At 40.2% G+C, this 24080-nt stretch overlaps 1 protein-coding gene across 5 annotated transcripts in view; it reads right to left on the bottom strand.

The window, feature by feature from the left end:
* LOC140332848 (ABC-type organic anion transporter ABCA8-like) overlaps positions 1-24080 on the bottom strand; it is a 53600-nt gene that overhangs the window by 25743 nt on the left and 3777 nt on the right. Inside the window, exons 3-15 of one of the 5 annotated variants that reach the window (XM_072414064.1) lie at positions 16386-16593; positions 15397-15552; positions 14470-14570; positions 13546-13772; positions 12804-12942; positions 7043-7225; positions 3280-3427; positions 3034-3199; positions 2097-2155; positions 1871-1981; positions 1561-1736; positions 538-657; positions 317-455 (exon numbers count right to left, since the gene is read on the bottom strand). In XM_072414064.1, the coding sequence (XP_072270165.1) occupies positions 317-455; positions 538-657; positions 1561-1736; positions 1871-1981; positions 2097-2155; positions 3034-3199; positions 3280-3427; positions 7043-7225; positions 12804-12942; positions 13546-13772; positions 14470-14570; positions 15397-15552; positions 16386-16593 (1933 nt within the window). Of the gene's footprint in view, positions 1-316; positions 456-537; positions 658-1560; positions 1737-1870; positions 1982-2096; positions 2156-3033; positions 3200-3279; positions 3428-7042; positions 7226-12803; positions 12943-13545; positions 13773-14469; positions 14571-15396; positions 15553-16385; positions 16594-24080 lie in introns of those variants that run through there. The other 4 variants (XM_072414066.1, XM_072414068.1, XM_072414065.1 and 1 more) reach the window with 4 other exon arrangements.

Here is a 24080-nt window from a genome sequence, read left to right as displayed (position 1 = left end):
AAAAAAGGGATTGTGCAGCAGGCACATGGCTGGCAGAGGACAAAGATTAGGCAGAGGGCACAGAGCTAGTTGGGGACAGAGTCTGGGTGGAGGATACAAAGCTGGCAGGGACTGGGCAAAGAACACATAGCTGGTAGAGGACAGGTGACACAGAGCTGACAGAAGAATGAATTTCATCATAAGACACAGAGCTAGTGGAGGACAGAGATTGTGCAACATACACACAGATGGTGAAAGCTGCCCATGGCGATAGGTGAGAACACACATGCAGATGGCACCATCATATATTGTCACATGAGCCTTTCATTCATCTCACCTGCTAGTATATCCGCTTCATCCATAAACTGAGTGCTTAGTAGTATCACATGATTCCCTTTCTTCTCCTTTAAAACAGACCAAACTTGGTGTCTGGAACATGGGTCCAGGCCGGCTGTTGGTTCATCCAGAATAAGAACCTGGAAGAATTTGTTGTGGAGTTACATTTACTTTTTCAGCGGGTTAAACTGACTCATTGTTATAAAATGTTGCTCATGTCACCTGTGGATCGCCTAGAAGGGCAATTCCCAGAGTCAGTTTTCTCTTCTGCCCTCCGCTGAGTTTCCCGGCTTCCAGATTCTGAATGTCTGTCAGCTGGAGATCTGATATCACTTTCTGGACCTGAACAGAAGAAATGTTGCTCAGCCACAGGGACGGGAGAAACATGAGGGCACACATATTTAGAATTACAATTTGTACAAATTAGGCAGAATTGGTGTTCATTCCTTTCCTGACTAACTCTATGGCATCATATGAGTGAATAGTCTCCACCCCAGAGTATCCTATAGGAAGGAATAATAATAAATTTAATGATACATCTTAGCACACAGGAGGACTGTCATGCTGCCACAGAGGAAGACTAGAAAGGAAAATGATAGAATATACATTTTCCCTATTCATGGCAGCACCAGGGCAAGAACCACCAGCCAGCACCAAGGATAATACAAATAAGGGACATAACATCAGAATCCTAAAATGGATAAAGAACTTGCCGGTTGCTTGGTAAGCAGCTAGTGCTCTCCAGTAACCTGAGGTGGAACCGGGGCAACCAGAACCGGTCCAACATATAAGTAAATCTAGGCTTCATCGAGATCTGGCCAGAGACTGTCCACAACCCACAGTAGCACAAGAAAGGACACCTCTGACAGACTCCAGAGGGAAACAGATGCCAATAAACTCCAAAACTATTGGTAAGACGGTCCTTAAAGCTACTCTGGAGCAGTCACACATGCAGATCCTGGCAGGCCATTCTACGAGTTTTCTTTGATAGACACTAAACACAGGGATTTCACTAGTGGGAGCCTGACCCAGGTGGACAGCCAGGATTTTTCCATGACCGAATACTGGTATACAGAGGAACATCCTATGTGCATGGTGGGGGACATAAAATGAATGCTTTGCTCATTATGTAAGTGTTATTCCAGTTCTGTCTCACAGGTTCTTTGGGGGCAGAGATTAGTCACTAGTATGGTGCCATAGAGCGTTCAGGAAATATAACATTTCGCACATCTATATTTATGTCACCTCATCATCCACATGGGCAGCCTGGATTCCTTTGATGTTGGCAAACACTTTTAAATTTTCCTTCACTGTCAGAGGATCAAACTTCACATCAAACTGCGGACAAAAGCCAACTCTGCGGTGAATCTCATCCAGGTGATTGACATCTGACAGGTTGTACCCATAAATGGAGGCAGAACCTAAAAAAATCAGGGAATATTCCTAACAATTTTTTGAAATACGATCCAGTCATTTGTGATAAACACCAATTTCCACACAAACTTTTATTGTTCTTCTAGTTCTTCCCGAAATTCCTGAACCTTGAGAGGCTTACCTGATGTTGGCCTGCAGATTCCACTCAATATATTCAGCAGTGTTGTCTTCCCAGCCCCACTATGACCAAGAAGTGCTGTAATCTGTCCTTCATAGATGTCAAAGTTCAGTCCTACAATACAATACTTGGCATTACCAATCATGCTAATAGAAATCTACAGACAGAATGAATAGGTAAATCTAACAGAATAATCCAACATAATAAATGATATAATCATACGACTCACCTCCTAGCGCTGTCACTTTCTTGTCCCGCTCCTTGTATGTTTTTTGAATGTTGACAATTCTGTGGATACAGGAAAAAGTTGAGGGGATGCCACTATGTGTCCATAGAGAGTCATGATTTATAGGAACGACGTGGAAAGGATCAATGTTCTTATTAAACCAATCTGGTCCTCATATTACAGCCAAGCAAAACATTCTGCAGCCAGACTCTGCTCTGTGTGGCTTCCCTTACTCTAATATGTTCAGGAATACTCCATATTAAAAAATTACCAATACCACCAGACCACTCTCTACTTGTATGTGCATATCACCAGAGTCCGCATTGCATTCAATATTAGATGAAGGGATTAGCTGGATTTCAGCAAGGACCCTCAGTGGATGCAGCAAGGAGGCTTTGTTGTAGGAAGACACTGATTGCCAAGTGCCATGTGTCCAACAACAAGGGACACCCAAGGACAAACACAAGATGACCTTCCTGTTATTGTTGGACTTTATCTTTGCCTTTCCATTTCTATAAACAGAAATGCAGAGTCTACTAATAATGATAAACAGTAATAAAAAGACTACTAATAATATGATGGACAGAAATGCAGAGTCCTCTAATAATAAGTCAAACAAGCAGCTAATTAATCAATATTATCCTTATTACTTCAGGGGGAACTAAGTATGTTTTGTCATACAGGGCGATAGGGAAAGCATTATAACAGAATGCAAAGTGGAAGACATGATGGCACAATAAAATAGATAAAGGTCTCCAGTGGATACCACTGAAGATATCACCTTTATAATTCATAATAATAATACCTTAATAAGCACAGTTTTTGTGGGGAGAGAAGGGAAAAAGAATCACTCACATCTACACACAGAAGGAGGCACAGATATGTGGTCATCAGATAAATAACAATACAGACAATGTAGAGTTTGCTTCTCTTGTATTACCGAATGGCTTCACTGCCATGTAAATAGCTGGGAACTCTCTCTATATGATCCCCACAGTCAATATCCTCTCGCTTGACGCTTGGTGACTGCAGCTGGATCCCTTTATCTCTACGCCAGAATGATGATTTCATGAAGAAGAAGGGCTCGTGTCTTATCCCATATTTATCTGGCAGAAAAAAACAAAATTAATGGAGCAAGACAGACTGGAGAAGATCCATTAAACAAAGACAGAAGTGGCCCAGTTACCTGGCAGAACTTTGTCAAAGTAGATGGTAAGGATGGTATAGAAGATGATGTCTAGGCTCAGACTGATGCAGCTGGATAGGACGTGAGAGGAGTCACCTGCCATGTCTAAGAAGAACACTCCTTGCATGTCATTTTCCAGGAGGATACTCTGAAATAAGAAAATAACAGTAATCTACCCAGAATACCCAATTTCCCATGTCACCTGCCTCATCTATTCCCAATGTTTGCAGGCCAACGAGGACCTCAAAATGAGGAATATTTAATTCATCGCTTATAAAGTGTGATGCAGAAATCTAAGGGATTATACACACTTTGTCACATATTTTTGTTGTTTTGTATGAAGATGAGAGAGATTTATCATCACCTCTCCAGTACGTCCTGTAATGCAGAGTAGCACAGAAGAGGAAAGATGTCACAAAATGCTGGTATGATGTAAACATTCTTCTCTCATCATCATCTAGTAGTAAGGTAGGGGGAATCATTCACATATATGTTAATCCAAAACTTTTATTTTGGATAGAGCAGGGAAAGTTTAATATTAAAAAAAGATTGAAAAGATCCTTAAGAAATAATCCCTGGTGATGCAGACACATATATTCCTCTTTTCTGATCATGGTCAAAGGGTGGGAACAATTACTAATAAATGTCTGTCATAGAATGGTGAAGGAGATCATTATAATGCCACACACATATTTCTTGTCCCTCATCATTTAGTAAAAGAATGGAAGGAATGTCAGAGACACCCACTAACACCCCCATTTCCATTTCCAACATAAAGAATATATAACACCCAAGATGGCAGGGAAATAGTAGGACACAATCAAAAAGAAGATTCAGAATTAGCACAAAATATGAAGGATAAACATCCCTTTCTGCATCACTACACATGTGAAAAGCAACTTACACATCTCCTTGCTTCAACATACAGGAGGTGAAAACCCTACAAAGGATTATCTTCCATATGATAATATTATTCATAGTGTGAGTTAAAGAGTTGGGGTGAGAAGGGGAAATCCACCGTATTGATATCATATTCCTAACCTGGATATCTTCCGTCACTGAATGGATATTAGGATCCTCAAATTCAAAGCTATGCTGTATGGGAAATCAGCCAATCTGGCCTGAAAACCCCAATTTATTAGCAGAAAAGCCTGTTGTCAATGGTAATAGAGTTGGGACAACACCGGATTAGTTCCCTGCAGTTCCCCCACATTTTATACACATTGGATTAGACCTATGTTGGAATCTTTAGAATTTGCATGGAGTAATAGAAATATAATGATCAATGTAAAGTTGTATGAGTCTCTGGGTATTCCATAAGGATACCGGTTGGCCTGTCCACAACACTTTCTTTTACTGGTTGTCCCACAACAGACCCAAGTCCTCTTCCCACCCCGATATACAGGGGAGCAGACCAGTAGGGTTCACTATGCCTAAATTACCTGCATAAACCGTAGAAATAAATCTTCCCATGGAGCGAACTGAGGCAAAGAAATTATCGGGTCCACCATCCCAGACACCAAAGGGGTCAGATCCTTTTATACTTAAACTAAATGTCTCAGTTGCCGACAAACATACCATTTGGTCTTAGACAAACAGAATTCCTAACCGAGTTTCTGACATGCAAATTTAACCCAAATCTCCCAATTGTGTAATTTTATCCATTGTACCCAGTGTATTGCATAATGCCCCTCATATTGATCCAAACTTTTATCAATAAAAAAAACTTGGGCAATTTGGAGTTCTATCCTAGCTCAAAAACTGGGATCATATGCAAGCACCCCATGATTTGTACAGATATAGATCAGACTGAAATAACTTCTATAAGCGACTCAGTCTGTGCTAGGTATTGGAAATGAGACACCAAATTTATATCCATACACTAACCACTGCTCTCATATCCATTGGCACAATTTTTGGAGAATGCATTTTCCAAACAAACTCTTCAAATCAGGAGTCTATGAATTTATTGATTCCAAGGCAATCCAAGGGTTCAAAGAGTTCCTCAAATTTGGGAGGACTGTACAGGAAATCAGCAGGTTGCAGCATAAGGAATCTAAGCCATTAAAAAAAACAGTGCAGTCTGTAGAGTACAATGGGAGCTATAAAGCGGTTTGTGAAAATACATAAATTCAGGAGTACTGTCATTTTTGACTCAACTAAGGTGGCCAAAATATGTCCCCACATCCCCTTCTATATAATTCTCTATAAAAATAGTCTATTCTGTCTCTGGGCAAAAAATGCCACGTTAATCATTTTTTGGCTAGTAAATCACCTAGCCTGTGTTTCAGGTGATGGGCCTGCAATATAATTCCTCTCAGCCCCAAACATATCCGCCTCCAAATCAGACTTCCATTGTCTTGTGAAGGTTTGGATGAAGAATACCTTAACACAACGCCTCCACAGAGGACTTTAATGCCACCCCTCCATTGGGCTTTGCAGAGCCTCTGTTTATCTGAAAACAAATCAGGAAGCATTTGGGGATTGGAGCTAGTACCTGGAGGTGCACATACCCAGAAAGGAATACACTTCCAAATTCTCGGTAATTTGGCTTGGCCAAAGGACCCAGAAAAGGGACAAACTCCCTAAACACAAAATGGGAATGAAGGGAGGAGAAATAAATTTCACAGTTATGCACAGCAGGTCTGTAATTTTGCAAAACATGAATATAAACCTCCCCTCCGAGGGGAGCTCCCCTAGCCACAGTCATAAGTTACAAAACAGTAGGATGGTGCAAAGTGGCATAATAGTCGGCATGCTGCAAACAAGTCTTGTCAGTAGGTGTTACCACAGTAATATTGTGCCGAAGGAAAAAACAATCAAGTGAACAAAAATACATTATAGGTCCAGAGCAGTACAAACAAGAAAAACTGATGAGCTGAAATCATAAAACGAGACAACATAAACACATATTAGTTAAAGTAGAATACAGAGGCCCTGAAGAAATGATGTAGTTGAAGAAGTTCCAATGACTAGTTGGAGCCATACTGTAAGTAACTGGTGAAATGTAGAAAGTGCTACCTAAGTCCTTTCAGCAATTCCAAGTAGCACAATATTAGGTCTCCTACTGCAATGAAGTGGTGCCTCATGGAAATCGTCAAAGGTCTAGTTGCAAATCAAGGCTTCTGTAACTGTATTATAATGAGGTGTACTTTTCATTCCAAGTCAAGTGGAAGCAGGTATAGGTGTTTCAAAGAATAAAGTGTTATCCCTTGCTGGAACCTGCAACCTGGCCAGGTATACTAGAGTAAAGATGAAGGTCTTCAGGAGAGACGGGAAACCAGTACCCATAAAGGATAGGTTGCCAAGTGAGTTGAATCCAACATTGGCACCAAAGGGGTTGGATAAACTGTTTTAAATTCTCCATGGCCTCCTTAATTCTGTCTTTAGAGAAGCTTGTGGTGTGACAGCCACCCCTGGTTGGTTTCTATCAGAGCATTGGAAGGGAACCTGTTTAGTTTTTTAGTCATATTTTTGCCATGTCAGGGTCTGGGCACTAGAAGAAAAGAGTAGCAAGGTTTACTAGAAACATACATGGGCACATGCTGGAGATAATCACAGCAAAAGATGAACTGGAAGAGTGTGTTGGTGGGAACTCCTTAAGCCTGTCTCTGATTACATCCACCCATTGACCATGCCCATCCAAAGCTATGTATACCTAAAATCCTCAAGTATGGCTTATTCTGTGCAATTGTCCTCCCAATGATTTTCAAACAGCAAACAAATACAAGCAATGCTGGAACACATGTTAAAGATCAATTACCTCTGTCAATCCCACGGCAAAGGCAAATGGGGGGAAGATGCTCAGTAACAATTCCAGTGCCTTCGGGAGATTCTTTATGAGCAGGAGGCCAAATAATGACAGGATGAGTGTAATGAAAAATCCCACAATGGCTGTTACTCTTGGATTTCTGAAGATAGCACTCAACATGAAAGTAAAACTGACCTAAAGAGGATAAAAATGAAACAGTGACTGAATAACAAGATGTCATGCACATAGACCAAAATGTCTCCTCTATAGAATAAGAAAAACAGGATATCAATACATAAACAACACGTTCCAAACTTACCAGATTTCACTTACTGACAATTTTAAATTCCTATTCAATGGCTACCCAACACTTGAATAACCCTAACTATATGGTCTCCAGAATTCTCATCTAGCTTTTGAAGCCTTCCTGACATTGACGTCACTATTGACAGGGTACATAAACTCTGAGCCAAACTTTGGAAAGATTGTTTACTCCTCAGAGCTTACAGCAAGAATTTACTTAAACATTCTATAGTAAGGTTTAATCTATGGATCGGCAGGATATGTTGTTTGGTAAATCCCAAGTTTCAATACTGATAAAATTATTACCAAATATATTCAACAGCATCAACTTGTGTATTTCTTTTTTCAAAATCATTGGAACCTTCTCACTTCTCACCCTACAGTTTCTAAACATATTGTCCCTGAACCTGAGGTGCTTTTCAGGTGCTTGAAATCTTTGCCATTATGACAGTGACTCTATACAGCCATCCCAATATAGTACATTTAAATGTACAGGATGCTCACACCGCAAATGGATTCCAGAATCTCACCAGATCATCAGTCCAATAGGCTACCATGTCCATACCATCCAAACTTCAATACCAATGTTATCAAATGTATGGCTCTTGATAGAATCCACCCTAAACCTTGGGGGCGGGGCCTACCCAACTCTTATTATAAGACTTTTAGCTAAATATTAGCGAATCACCTTTCAGACTTCACAAAGGAAATGAAGTACCTGTAGAAGATAATAAAGCCCTAATGAGTGTTATCCCTAAACCTGACAAAGACCCTACTGAAGTCTCTAATTATAGACCTATCTTTCTAATAAATTACGATCTTAAAACTCTGACGCCAATCCTATCCCTGCTCCTAGGTTCCTTCCTAGACCAGTACATCCATCCGGACCAGGCGGGATTTCTTCACCAGCGACATGCCCCGGACCAAGCTAGATGTACAATAGACCTGATTTCAGCAATAAATGGTAGCTGATGAGGCCCTAATGTATATAACTTCTCCTCTCATCCCCTTGCCTAACTTATTTAAAGTTCTAAAGAGAAGGGTATGGGGAAAGGGCTAGATAGAAGGCTTTTAACTTGAGATGGGGAAATGATTTTGTTTGAAAAATACAAAATTTTAATATAATGATATAAAACCATATGAAACAATATATTAAAATACTCAGTTGTGAATAAACATAAATATATATACATTATTAGGTACAACTTGGAAACAAGTAACAATTGCTTAATATACTATAATATCTTCAGTCCCAACGCGTTTCGCGATTATGGCATAATCCTGAATTTCCTCCAGGTTGTAAACCGGCTAAATTCTCTTGGTGGCGCAACAAAGGATTTTTCAGATTTGGAAATTTTCTTGATGGCAAGGCTATTCTGAGCCTCTCCCATTTACAAGAGAGCCTCTCCCTTCCTTATACAGAAATGTTCTGTTATCAACGTATTAGGTCCTTTATTTAAAATAAACTTATATTGAAACCATCCTACCAGAGTACAGGATTTGAAAAAACCTGCAGTTATATAACTGAATCCAAAGGGAGGATCTCGGTAGTATATAACATTCTCTTCTCACACGATAAGAAACTTTCCCATACAAAACAATGGGAGTCAGATTTGGAGGTGGAGCGGAGTGCCCAAGAATGGCGGGATCTATCAGTGTCCATTTCCAAAATATCTCTGAACACTTGGATAATTGGCCAATTATAAGGTTTTGATGAGATGGTACCTGGTCCCGGTTAGATCCATAAAGCCAATCCCGCTGTCTCTCCTCTTTGTTTTCGAGGAAGTGATCAGACTGGCACTGTACTCCATGCTTGGTGGAGATGTCCTGGGGTCCAGGGATTTTGGATCCGCATTTTCAACCTAATACTCTCTGTCACCCAGGTAAACATCCCGAGGAATATAGAGTGCGCTCTTTTTTCCCAATTAGAGGATATTGCTCCAAAACAGGTAACTAGACCAATGAAATATGTCCTGCTAGCTGCTTGGATTGATTGTTACTGGAAAGCTTCCATTATTCCCCTTGTGTTCACCAAAAACAAACCTAACTGGATAATGGTCAACGACAAATTGACCGGTACTCCTAAAAACAACCTTAACAAGTTCTCCAACACATGGGAAGCGAGGTTAGATTATAATTATATATAATTCAAGCGGGGAACCCCGACCCTTCCATCCCCCCCTCCCTTGTGTAACCCGTAATTTCCTATCCCCCCCTTCAATTTAAATGTTAAATGTTTACAAAGGGGGTGAATGATTAAAAGGTAACTCTACCTGCCAACCTTTATGATCTCACTCTAAACTTGATATGCCTGTATATCTCACACGTTTTAATTCTGTGAATAACGCTATTATTGTAATATATGATTATTCTACTGACGTCAACGTCGGTTACTGCGCTCTTCTCTTTTTGTTTTGAACCCCCTATATGCCCCTTCACCTACCCCTCTTTTTTTAATTTTACTTATTTATTTATTTTTTTCTCTTCTCTTTAAAAATTTCAATAAAATCTTTGAAACAAAAAAATTTAGGGATGGAGTCAAGCAACTTTTACTGGAAAAGCTTTTGCAAGTAAAAGAGATTTGCAATAGTCTAAAACAAACAAAAAAACAAAACAAATGTATGAATATTGTTTCTTTATACTTTTCGATATAAAGGTATTTGTAATAATATTTAATGTTTGAAGATATTGTAAAATACAGTAATCTAATAAAAATATAATTGTATCCAGTGTTCATGTATAGAACATTGATATGTATCTGCAAATATATGTTCCTCGTGAATGTTACCACTTTAGTATGATTGCTTGATTTTATGTTTACATTTTTGTAATACATATTTCAAATTATAGAATCAACTACTAGCACAGATAGAAAAGGCTGCAAAATCTGGCAATGTTTTACTAATGGGAGATTTTAACTACCCTGACATAAGTAAGTAAAAATATTTCAATGGGTAATAAGTTTAGGAGGCTAAAATTAAACCCTATGTGGCTCACAACTAACATTAAAAAAGAGGATCACATTCATCATTTGAAAACTAAAAAGAATATAACAAAAGATGCAAAAAGGAGATAAAATGTGAAAAATGTCAAAAAGAGAGACAGATTACAAAAACAGTAAGGCAACCCCCCAAAAAATGTTTAAATATATTTATAGCAAAAAGATCAGGTTTGAGCATAAAGACCCCTTAAAGGATGTCCCTGTGTTGGTATCCGTGGATAAAGAAAAGACTGATTTATTAAACCCTTGTTTTGGCTCTGTATACACAAAGGAAAATGGCATACCTGAAGTCTAAATTGCTAATAGCAATTGCGCTGCCTTAAATGAGTCGGAATGGCTCAAATTAATATGATTGAGAAAAAGCAAAATTAAGGTCGACAAAGCACAAGGACTCGATGGATTACATCCACGTGTCCTCATAGAGCTGAGCTCAGTTATTTGAAAGCCATTGTTTAGACTTTTTAAGCTCCCTGGCAGTATGATTAATGTGAATTTTTAAATGCAAAAGATTTTTAAAAATCCTCATTATTTTATATTTCCAGCCCAGTCCCGCCTACCTGCCTGACAGTCCTGCCATCCAGCCTGAGACTTGCTAGTAGATTCCTGGCTGGCATTTGCTTTTCCTGACCTCGCATCCCCAACAATCACACGCCGTTCACACAGGGACGCAAATGCTGGCTGGACTTTTAACTTCCCTGGAAATTCAACCCCACACTCCGTTCCCATACTCAGGAATACTGCCAAGGAGGTTAATCACTGGCATGGTTTCTATAGATTGGCGTAAGGCCAATGTGGTTCCTATCTTCAAAAAGGGAGCAAAGTTATTACCAAGTACTTACAGACTGGTAAGTTTAACAACAATTGTTGGAAAGGTCCTAGAAAGTTTGATAAAGAACCACATAGAGGAGTTTCTGCTAGAAAATAATATTATAAGTAATAGTCAGCATGGCTTCAAGAAGTTGTCAAACAAATTTACTCTCTTTTTATGAGGAAGTAAGTAAACAGGTAGACAGTGGAGTAGCAGTTGATATAGTGTACTTGGACTTTGCTAAAGCATTTGACACTGTACCCCACAGACGGGTAATATGCAAGTTAGGGTCAATGGGTTTGGAAAAATCAATCTGAAAATAGATAGATTATAGATAACTGGCTTAAAGATCACATCCAGAGAGTAGTGATTAATGATTTATACTCTGAATGGTGTAAGGGTATTAGTGGTGTACCCCAGGGTTCAGTGTTGGGACCTTTACTGTGTAACATCTTTATAAATGATATAGAGTTTGGGATTTCTGTGTTTGCAGATGACAACAAACAATTTAATGGAATTAAGTCCATACAGGATGTCTATAATCTACAAGCAGACCTGGATGTACTGTTTGTATAAATTGAACCAGGGGGTTATAAGGGTTTTTGTTTGCCTTCCTCTGGACCAGCTATGTCTTATAGGGTTTTATATCTGGATTATGTTTATTTCCCTGGTGGTAGAACTTGATGAATTTATGTCTTTTTTTCAACCTGACCTACTATGAAACTATATATATCAGATAAATCCCTTCCCTATTACCAGTATATGTAAATCCATGGTATGAATGGTATGAATGATCTCATTGATCTTCCAATCAGGAATCAATTTAGCCACAAGACACTGAACACATCTGAACAATATTTATGATAAGCTGTAATTTCCTTTTGTCACATTATTGCAGCAAGTAACAAAGCAGTGACTGTGTTCAATGCAGGGGTGGCTGAATGGACGTATTATGAATGGTAACTAGGGGATATATCAGATATTTACTATGTATGGGGAGGGTGCACTCCTTTTGGCTGGTACAATAAATCTGATTTTTTTATGCCCAGTTGATAACACTGCCTATGTGTGTACACAGAGGCAGTCTTAGTCTGACCCATTTGTTATATAGGCCTTCCACTTATGTACAACTACAATGAATTAAAGCTTTGTATTGAACCCCCCTCCCTCGGCCTCTGTTACAATCAATGGTAAACTCTCATTATTTTCCATATAAAATGGAAGTACATAAGGTTGCTTCCTGTCCATAGACTTTTCATTGGAACAGGTGATACCTCTAAGTACTCCAATATACATTATATTTACATAGGAATGTCATTCTATAAAGGATAACCAGGAAAAGGTGATAACCCCATATACAAGGAGATCTATGTACAAATACCAGGCTATGGAGGTTGCACAGATGATATCCTAATATACCACTATTTACAGGAAAATTTATATAGGAATGCCAGTCTATAGAAGCTGAACAGGGACAAGCAAACCCCCCAAATTACTCCATATACAAGGAGATCTATGTACTAAAGCATGTTCATTGACTGCAAAATTAACACAAACAGGTGATAATCTTATATATTCCTTCATATAAGGAGATCTATGTACCATGCTAGTCTATAGGAGGTTAAACAAATCATACCCAATACACTAGAAAATGTACCTACCGATGCCAGGCCATAGAGAATGAACAGGAGCAAAATGACACCATAGGAGCTCTCAAAGAACACACACTGTTTCACAACAAGCGTCATCAGATTGGCTATAATAACAACGTAGACTGCGTACAAAAGACCCCAGGACAACCTAAAAAGAAGAAATAGAGATATACAGAATGTGTGCATTGACAAATGTCTAGTTGTATCATTCTTGTTATATTGAAATGACAACTACATTGACCCTCCAACTTCTAAACATCATTTTGAAGTTTGATCTGCAGCTGCATTTGCTTACCAACCTCCAGCCAATCTGACACCTCCACCCAAGAAGTCTATTCAACAACCGCCATCTTGATTTTTCCCACCAAGCCCAGTCTGCAGCCAAGTTTACTGACCGTATTCTAACCATCTTGACTTCTTTCACTTCATATAGTCCAATCTGCAGTCAGATCAATCTTGCCCCCAACCATTTCACACAACGCATTGCGTAGCCAGAATTACTTACCCTCCTCTAACAATTTTACCCCAAAATCTGCAGTCAGATCTAATAACCTACCAGACTCTTCCCACCCCACACAGCCCATGATGCAACCAGGTATACATATCCCCCTCTGGCCATCTTGACTCTCCCTACCCCACCTAGTTATCATTTAAATGGCAATAGAATAAAGATGGAAACCTAGTGAAAATCTAGTGAATCCTTGAAAACTGCACCAGTCTGCATGTAAAGAAACACCAACTGTTCACTTACCAAAAGGCTAGGTCCTTCAGCTTCATTACCTTCATGATCTCTCGCATTTGGTGACGTTCTCTTGAGACATACTGCGACATCAGATAGGTCAGCGACACGTAGCACATGCACATACTGCTAATAAAAACACAGGTGTACACCATCTGCCGCCACATGTATTTTGTAGATCTCATCCGCACGGCTTTGATAGAAGCCATTGTGTCCATAACCGACTTCCCAGTATTTATCTATAGGGATATGGGGTACTGTTATGACCTCCATAAATGTGAAATATAGAAGTACTAGTTATAGGTAAAGGATCATTTACTTTATTAATAAAGGTAATATTTATTCCCATCACATAGACAACAGGATAATTAAATTAAAGTGTGAGAATCAGGTCTCATTATCACACATGCGTGATCCCATAGAGGCCACAGATCAGTATGCTGTTAGATGGAGGTCATGGAAATCCTGGTTTATTGCTTGGACCTACAAGTGCCAAAACACAAGCAGATGATCCAACATGACAGAATGGTTGAATCTGTATGGATCACTGTTGTTTATTTAGATAAAAGATAGTCCGAATGAAAGACACAGTAAAAGAAGCACCACATGGCCACATATGGATGGTCGTCAAGTACATTTGTGTACTCTGTGCAGTCACTGCCAAAACATTATCTTTTTTCTATATAACATTAAATTTAATCCTGTGACTGGTACCGGAAAGATGAAGTGTCATGGGCAATGCATAATGTATGTGGGTGAGCCTCACCATTTGTGGCTTGTGTCCCACTTTTGCACATGTGTGATAGATAGCACTGTCAGCTGCAGCCCCAAGTGTGGGGCAGAAGACTCTCAACATGTACGCTGGATACTTGGCATAAATGTCATTTGCTGTTCAACAATAATAAACACAGCCATACAAATGTGTGATCCACTTACTTCAATAATAGCAGAGTCAATGCTTGCCTGCAAGAAAAGGAACCCCGAAATCCAATATTCTGCTGGAGTGCAGGAGGCCACTGAAACATTATCACAAATACCTATAGAGACATCAAATAGACGGTTGCTGATGGAAAAGAAAATTCAGAGCTATTTCTGGCTGACTTCAGTACAATCTTCCCTGTATAATAAGTCCCCATCAACTGTTCTACGGGAATGTACGACGAACACTGTGACCTTACTCTGCATTCTGTGTGGTCATAATAAAGGGTTACATAATATTAATAATAATAATGTGTGTGCCCCTCTATAAAATATGCAGAATAGGCTGACATGGTCCACAATATGAGACCTTATTATTATTTATAATATTATTATTATTATTATTATTATTAATAATTAAGAGACCCGTCCTAATGTTGCATTTATTATGGGAACTATACTGATGTGATCTTTATTTTGTCATCTAAGCTGACTCTGCAGAAGTGACCCCAAATAAGTGGATGGAATATTTAATATATGGACTAGGCTGATGCTGTCTGTTATACACAGACAATTCTAATGTGGTCTATACCAATATGTGTTCTATGCTAATGTGATGTTTAATGTAATACCTAGGGAGTTAGAAATTCAGAGTGACAGGGGAAATATAGTGATAAGGGGCAGTGCAGGGGATAGTGGAAGGATCCCCTCTCTCTTCCATCGTATATGCTGTATTGATAATACTAATAAATTATAGTAATTATCTGTAGCTGATTGAAGAATGCTCTCCAGTGTCTGTCCCTTGCATCCCTGGTTTGTCAGAGGTCCAGTTCATGAGCTGCATGTGAGTAAATTATTGCTAGGGAAGATAAGCTGGAGGTGTGGGGATGACCTGCCCATAAGAGGAGTCTGTTAGAACATGGAGAGATGAGGCCATCTTCTCACCTTGGACTGCCAGATAGTCATTGGGGCTGCTGAGATCATCAACACTGTATCTGATGTGATACTTGAAGTAATTATGGAAAACCAATCCAACTGTTCTCCCTCTGAGAATGTCTTGCTGAATGTCTTTTTCATTCTCATATTCCCGAATTGCTATTCCTAGAAGAAGAAAACATGAATTGACCATAACTCCAATGGATGTCTTCATAATATCTAAAACATATAGTAGAGTTTTTCCCATGTTAATAATATATCGTACAGATCGTGTAATCAAATATCAGCACACATCACAGGTGAAAAATATAATTATATGTAAGAATTCAATATAGTGAAACAATGTAAATACAGAATCCTTATATGATCATTTCTTGTGTTGTCCGTCTTGTGAAATTGTCTCTCTGTAGCTTGAACTGCTAACAAATCTGGCAATCACCAATTACACTTTAGTAAGCTGAACTATTTTATTTATTCTAGTTTCCTAGGGCTTCCTCAAACCTTCATCCTGACCTTATCACTGCTGCTTTGCTTTTATTTCATACCGAACCCCACCTTATTGTTGTTCTTACATGTGAATCACTACCTCATCACTGTTCCTGAACTCTGGAGCTTTTATATACCCTCACCTTATTACTGCTCCTAATCCCTGGAACTCCCTCATACCCAAATCCACATCTGTTTAATGCTCCAGACCCATGGAACTCCCTCATATCCTGATCCATACCTTGTAACTGATCCAGACCCATTAAACTCCCTGATACCACATTCCCTACCTTATCCCTGCTCCAGACCCATGGAACTCGCCCATATTTGATCCACACCTCATTGCTGCTCCAGACCCATGGGACTCCCTCATACCCTGATCGACACCTTATTACTTCTCCAGACCCATGGAATTTCCTCATAGCACAGTCCCTACCTTATCACTGTCCCAGACCCTCGGACCCTTCCAGCTAATCATTTGCCCATGTCACCTACAATATTACTGTACCTACCTGTCATGTGGCTGCTCTGGCTTAGCTTCTGCATGATGTCTCTAGTGGCGGATGTATTGTCCACATAAGCAATAGTGAAATTTGTTTTATTAAAGTCATCTAATCTCCCGAGAGACATGGATGGTGATAACGTATTTTCAGAGGTATTGTGTGCAGTGGCAGCAAAAATGAACATCAGTAGCACAAATGCTAAATTTTGAATCCACTCCTGTAAAGAAAACAAAGTGTAGGTTCATTGGTAAGTGACTGTGTATCATTAGGCATCCAAAATGACAACTTCTCAAGGTACTCAGTTCCAGTGTTTTCCCATTTCTCCAGCCAATCAAAGAAAAATCCTATCATATACAATGACTGTCATAAGGGAAATATTGTGTCTTCCTAGTGTGTCCAAACTATTACAACTGCATCCCTATAGATTGGAGAACATTGTCTGTCATTTATTATTACTGCAGAAAGTCTCAAAAAGTGCGCTTGCGCCTGCAACGATGATGGATGCCTTCTAAGTTGCGCAGCACCTCTCCATCTCTAAAACCAGTTTACACCCAGCAGAGACTCGGTAGCTCGAGCTGGTTTTAGGACGGGTCCCTTGCCCAGTCACAAGGGAAGCCAATAGTAGGCAAGGCTGGAGGCAAACAGAAAGAGCGGATCCCTTCCTTCACAGACCCCGTGTCCCTCATCTAAGATGGCAGCGATCCGGGAAGACTTCCACGCGGTCCCAGGCTCACAAGCTGTGTTAGCCAGGTAGGACCAAAGGGAAGGAAACTGGAAAAGGGGCTTATGATTCCCCTATGAACTCTAATCTAGAGCCTGGATCCCAAGATCTATGCCTACAAACAACCTGCTCCCAGTCTATGCACTCTCCTAGCAGTGCTGATTCCCCCGTGTCAGAAAGGAGAGATCAGGCTATATGCTCTTGCTGTTCCCACAATAGGGAGACTGTTCTCCATCATCCCAGGTCTCCTCATGAACATCTCACTGCTCCTGGCTCCTTTTTATCAGAGGGAGAAGGTAGATTGCTATAGCACTTACCAGTGCTTCTTTAACAGGAGCTTGCTAAAACCTCTCCAGTAATCACCTCAGAGTTGAAGCAAGAGTTACAAGTTACAAGGCCTTGGTTCCAGATTAAATATAGATGAGCAAAAAATGGATGACACCATTGGAAGGGTCAACCAAAATACCAAACAGATATCCGTGCTTAATCATCAGTTCGAAAAATTGCAATCTAAAATTGATGACCTTGAAAACTGTTCACGCCGCAGTAACTTTCGTATATGTGGCCTTTCGGAATTCATCTGGAATTCCTTCAGGAAAGGTTACCTGATATCCCAAAATCCCATTTGGAAATTGACAGAGCTCACAAAGCATTGGCGGCTTCCAGACCAGATGGTCCACCAAGGGACATCATAGTTAAGCCACATTACTTCTCCACCAAATTGGCCCTGATGCGAGTGACAAGGAATCTGGAAAACCTGATGATTGATAGGTTGCCAGTGAAAATCTTTTCTGATCTTACTCCATTCACAATCCAACGTTGTAGGGCTCTCAAGCCCCTTCTGCAAACCCTTATTTCTCATAAGATAAAATACAGATGGGCTTTTCCACAGTGGCTAATTTTGAATTGGTAGAAGCTTCTCCTTTTCCTATAGAAGGAGAAAAGCTTCTTGCTGAGCTCAACCAGCTACCCTCCAGTTTACAAGCCCCACACCCGAAGGAAGATTCTTCCAGCATGATGTACCCACTTTGGCAAAAAGTTAGGTCCACCGTCAGAAGCTCCCAAAGAACCACCTGAATGCTTGATGTGCCTTCAATTTTCACCACCTATTCTACTTGGTTGACTGATGTGTCGAAACAGTATTCCTTTTTTTGAAGTCCCATCACTGTAGTCACCTCACATGTGGTGTCACTGTTCTCTGTGAGATTCTCCCAATCCACTTGAGCCATTGTGCCCCCTGGTTCAGGATTTTTATTTTCTTTGAAAAGTTTTTTTTTTTCCTTTTTTTTTCCCTGCAATGTTTTATTTTACTGTTTTTCAGTCGACTGTATTTACCTAGATTTTTATAATCTACAAAGTGGCTGCCGAGTCCACCACTGGTTCCCAATCGGTTTGCATATTTCATGTTATTATACTTTAATATTTAAGGTTTCTTCTCTATTGTTCTAATCTCCCTTATACATGCTCTTCGACATAGGGAATAATGTTCATGCTCTGGATTATACTTTTGGCCCGACCAGTATCTCCCTACATTTACGGTATGGAGTGGTTTACAGCTCCACAGGTTGCAATTTGCTGGGAGGGGGCTCTTCCCCTGGGTCCCTTTTGACTTGGCATGAGGAGTGTCCTTCTAGGTTACATAAGAAAGCTGCCATTAGATTGTATTGTTATGTGATATTTTTGTTTAAATTCCCCCCACACCATTGTCCCCTCTTTCTCCCCGTCTCTCAATCACTCAAGGTTCCACTATTAGAAATCTCCACAAAACCTGATCCGCTGTCCAATATGAGTTTGAATAATCCGTTTTACAATAACAGAACCAAAAATAAGTAAAGAACCTATTCCTCCTCAATTAGTGATTTTATCTCATAATGTCCAAGGGTTAAAATTTTCCATCAAGAGATCTAAAGCTTTTCACTATTACAATTCTTTAAAAATGTATATCCTTGCCTTACAGGAGAACGATTTCACCCCAATATCGTTCCCCCTTAAACAAAGTCACAAGCTGGCTTTATTACTAAATGATCATAACTTTTACTCGGTTACGCAATAGCAATATTCCTGTATCAATCACATTTCCATCGATCCTCAACTTATACCCTTGGATCCCATATTCTATCCACCCCGTGGTCAGATCATGACCCATTAGTCATGCACTTGAGAGGACATGACAGATGGACAGGTTTTAGATGACAACTCAATGAAAGTGTAATTCAGGATCCTTCTACTAAAATCGAAATAGAAAACTTAAAATCAGGCTTTTTTCAATTTAATAGGCCAGAAGACAACTCTCCTGCAAACAACCGGGAAGCTTACCAAGCTTACATAAGAGGGGAACTGATTAAGATAGGAACTCATCTGAAAAAAGCGAGAGACCAACAGATTAACTCCAAAATGCGTGAATATCATATTATGCAGCTTAAAGATAAATCCAACCCTTCCCTTGATCTTAGGTCTCAATCTGAATCCCTACGGACAGATCTTAACATGTTACCCACAACTAGGGCTGAGAAATCTCTTAGATAGAATGCCCATAGGTTCTTCACCTGGGGAGACAAGCCTGGGAAACTCCTGGTCAACAAAATAAATCCTAGACCCAAGCCCCATGCTTTGCCAAAAATCAGGACCCTGGATGGTAGAACTTCTCAAATTCCTGAAAAAATGATGAAGGCTTTTGAGACCTTTTATGGTAAATTGTATGGAAAACCCAACAAACAGAATGGTGGGGGACTTGATGAATTTTTGTGTAACACCCAATTACCTCGCCTAAAATCTAAACATAATAACTTGATGGAGAAACCTTTTTCCACTGAGGAAACCTTTAGAGTCCTCAAACTTCTTAAAAAGGGTAGCGCTCCTGGTCCAGATGGATTTTCTAAAGCCTATTATAAGGTCTTTGATCCCCAATTAGTTACTCATATCGTTGAGTATTTTAATTTTCTTAGAGAAGGCAACCTTCTACCAATTGAAGCAAACTGAGCATATCAAGTAGCGTCATCCCTAAAATGAGAAGGACGCATCAGAAGTAGCTAACTGAAGAGCTATATCGCTGATAAACTGCAATTTAAAAATCATGACAAAAATATTATCAACCTACCTTTATTCTTTTTTAGAGACTTATATCCATCTGGACCAGGTGGGCTTCCTTCAATTTAGACCCAGACCATACCAGAAGATCGATTGACCTAATTTCTGCTATTCAGTCTAACTGGGATGCTCCCCTATACAGACAAGCTATGTTATTATCAATTGGCCTGCAAAAGGCGTTTAATAGTCTGTCCTGGCAATACTTGTTCCAGGTATTGAGATCGATGGGTTTTGGCCCATATTTTGTCGATTTGCCTATGGCCTGTTATGACAAACCAGTTGCATATATATTCCTTGGTGATTTCCTTTCCACAAGTATTTCAAATAAAAGAGGGACTAGGCAGGGTTGCCCTCTCTCCCCCATTTACTCGCTTTGGCAATCAAACCCCTTGTTAGAGCTAATCAACTCAATTTTAACATTAGGGAATTTTCTGTGGCGGTTCTGAATGTAAATGCTCTTTTTGCAGATGACATACTCATGTATTTCCCTCTAATCATGCTTCAAATCTGTTCAAATTGCTCAATGAATTTGCCTTCTTTTCAGGCCTTCAAGTGAATCACTCCAAATCCCAAGCACTAAATATTAATTTACCTCTGACCCCAGTAGAGCAGCTAAAAGGTCATTTTGATTTCTGTTGGAGCAATGGAGCCCTACAATGAGCCCGATTTATTAAAGCTCTCTAAGGCTGGAGAGGATACACCTTTATCAGTGAAGCTGGATGATCCAGCAAACCTGGAATTGATTTCTTTAAAGTCATTTGCTATTTGCTAGCAAATGTTTTTATTCCTGGACCAGATCTATTCCAGCTTTGCTGGATCATCCAGCAAAGTGTATCTTCTCCAACCTTGGAGAGCTTTAATAGATCAGGCCCAATATCTTGGCTTTCAATTGCCCCCACCTACCAATTACCATGGGGTGGGAAAAGAAGCAGGATTCAAAAGGCCTCAATGTTCACAACCAAACGTTTTGGGGGCTTGGGGGTCCCAAATCTTAAACATTATTACAGCTGCTCAGATAGCCCAAAATTCTTTATGCTCTCTCCCAGCTGTTTATCTTGAATAGGTTACTATAGAGGAACAGGCTTGTCTCCCCTAGTCTATCAATTCATCATTATGGGTTAACAAGCATTCTAGAAATATTACCACTCTCTATACAACCCCCTAGATAAATTTGACGGTATATGGGAGCCATGGGTAAATTTTAGGGGGCTCTGAGGACCAGTCTGTTCTTGTAATGCAGTATCTCTGTATGTCAGTATAGGAACCTTAGGAGTGTTCATGCATTTTCTGGAATGTTTTATCCCACCCGACCCATTTTAGTTTTTTTTAGTTTTTTTATTTGTTTGTTTTGGATTAACTGTTGTTTTCTCAATGTGATTATTTTTCTTTTTCGTCACTCAAACTCAAGTAAAACTAGATACTCATCTAAGTTTCAATTTATTTAGATTGGGAGTAACAATGGGGAAACCCTCAGGAAGGAAGTAACAAAAGGCTTAACGAATGGGGAAACCCTCAGTGAATGGGGCAAATGTCAGAAAGGGCTGTTATCCTGCTGAATGTGGAAACTGGTATGTATGGATGCTTACATGCCATATGAGATGCTCCATTGCAAGCCTTCAATGATGCACATGTGGGTGTGTACATGCTATCACCTGGACATGTGTGGAATTGTGTTTGCTGACATGGCCAATGGCTCATCTATTGCTGACCTTGGCCTGTCCTGACTGAGTTTTCGCCATGGTGTGTGACCTAATAACACAACCTAAAAATATAGAGAGTCCTCTCTATATTTTTAGAGAGGAGAGAGGACTCACTTTAGAGAATATTTTTAGGTTGTGTTATTAGGTCACACACCATGGTGAAAACTCAGTGGTGACAACAGCTTCCTCTGCATCTCTCAGTCCCAAGTCCCTTAAAGTTGGGAACAGGAGTTCAAAGAGAGTGATTGGCAGGGGTGTTTATAGGCATAGATAAACTGAACAGCCTTAATCCTAGGAACTCTGGAGCTGGTTACCTTGACATGCCCGCAAGGTACTACAGAACATTTACTTGACAAATGGCTGGAGACTTTGTCTCAGCAGACTCCTGAAGCTTTTTAACCATCTGACCGATAAGCCCGACCTTGGTACGGGCTAAAAAAAGTTACTATTTTCGATAACCCCGAACTTTTCTCCCTATATTAAAATCATCACTTACCTGGTCCCGCTGTGCTCATCCAGCGTTGTGTTCGTGTTCCAGCGTTGTCCTCCAGCGTGGATCTCCCTCTCCACCGGTGTTTTAGAAAAATATATTACTATACAGTATACCGAATTATCGCATTTTCAGTATTTTTCATTTATTTATGTATTCTTGTTTAAGCTGATTTTTTGTGTCTTTTATTTAATTTTATTAAAAGTATTTATTTTTTTTCATGATTGTGTGTTTCAAACATTTTTTATATTCATGATATCTACTAGAACCCTGTTCGGACATATTTCTGTAAGTTACAGGTCTACAATTTAAAAAAAAAATTTCATGAAAACCTGTAACGCTTTTGGAACAGAAATCTAGACCTCAGTGTAACGCTCAGGTGGTTAATAGACCAGCCCTGTTATTACTTTTACTTCAATACCAGTGCTTCCAGCTCTAGAGTCACAGGCATTTAAATCATATCACTTCTAAGGTGTCTGCAGCCAGTTCCAAGCCTTCATAAATGGGTGCCAGCTGTACTTTTCCCTGCATTCCTGTCTAAGCAAGCCACCTGCATGAGATTCCCAATGTAACTACTACAAGGAGAACCATAGACATTGACTCACCAATGAATGTAAAAAATCAATCAATTACTTTCCTCAATTTCCTCGTTGTTTGAGGTTGTGACCAGCTCTAAAATGATCCTCAACTTTCTACCAGTGCAGAGTCTGTACATCAAAACCTTGCAAAGGGTTGGCGGCCAGTTGAGAGTTACTGAATTTAGATGATAAGTCAGTGACACTACTTAAAGAGAAACTAAACTCAAAAATGCAAAAAAAAAAGACTTACCTTCAATCATGCAGGGCAGTCTAATCTCTCCGAGGTGTCCTGCATCGGGTCCTGCGTCGTCCCGGAGCCGGCAATCCGGACGCCACCTTTTACTCTTCTTACTCCTGTTCTTCATGCTACATCACCTGATTCAGCCGCGAGATCGGGATGTAAGATGAATAAAAAATTTGCCGATCCTACAGCGCATGCTTGAGATCGGCAAATTTTTCGCTTTGTGCTTTTTCTGCGCATGCCGGAGATGCTCAGGCATGCACAGAAGGAGCGCCCAAGAGCCTCCCGGGATGCGTGACGTAGGTATCCCGGAAAGGCTTTGTGCTCTCATTCATTCTCGACTGCCTAGGCCAGAGGTCAGCAAACTTTTTTGGCCACTAGGCCATTTCAGGGGTAGGCAGGAGCACACTAGGCTGGACTCTGTCTCTTGAGTCCCGTCCTAATGACTCCGCCTCCCACCAGGATCACCCCTGAAGGGAAATCCCTCTCCTCTGCAATGCATACGGAGGAGAGGGAATGTTCCCTATTTACCCTGGCTGCGGAAGTGTTAACGCCGGCTGCAGTAAATAGGGAAGGGAGCCACAACACAGAGGCTGAAGAGCCGATCCGGTAGTTTGTTCCGGCAATGCCGCGGGTCGCCGGCCGGGATTAGGCCGGATCGGCCAGGGGGTGTTAGCCCGGAACAAACTACCGGCTAGGCGGTATCTGGCCTAAAGGCCGGAGTTTGCCGAGACGATCGAGAATTAGGGGTTGGTGCTGCACGGTGAGTCTGATCCCTCCAGGGTTGGGTTAGGGGGGTGGTGCTGCACCCTTTTATTTTTTTTTAAAGAAAAGGGTGTTGCACCTAAAAAAGAAAAAAAAAAAAACAACAGAATTTTTACTTTGCA

Source organism: Pyxicephalus adspersus, chromosome 6 (assembly GCF_032062135.1).
Source record: "Pyxicephalus adspersus chromosome 6, UCB_Pads_2.0, whole genome shotgun sequence".
Taxonomy (NCBI): domain Eukaryota; kingdom Metazoa; phylum Chordata; class Amphibia; order Anura; family Pyxicephalidae; genus Pyxicephalus; species Pyxicephalus adspersus.
This window is presented reverse-complemented; position numbering and strand designations above follow the sequence as displayed.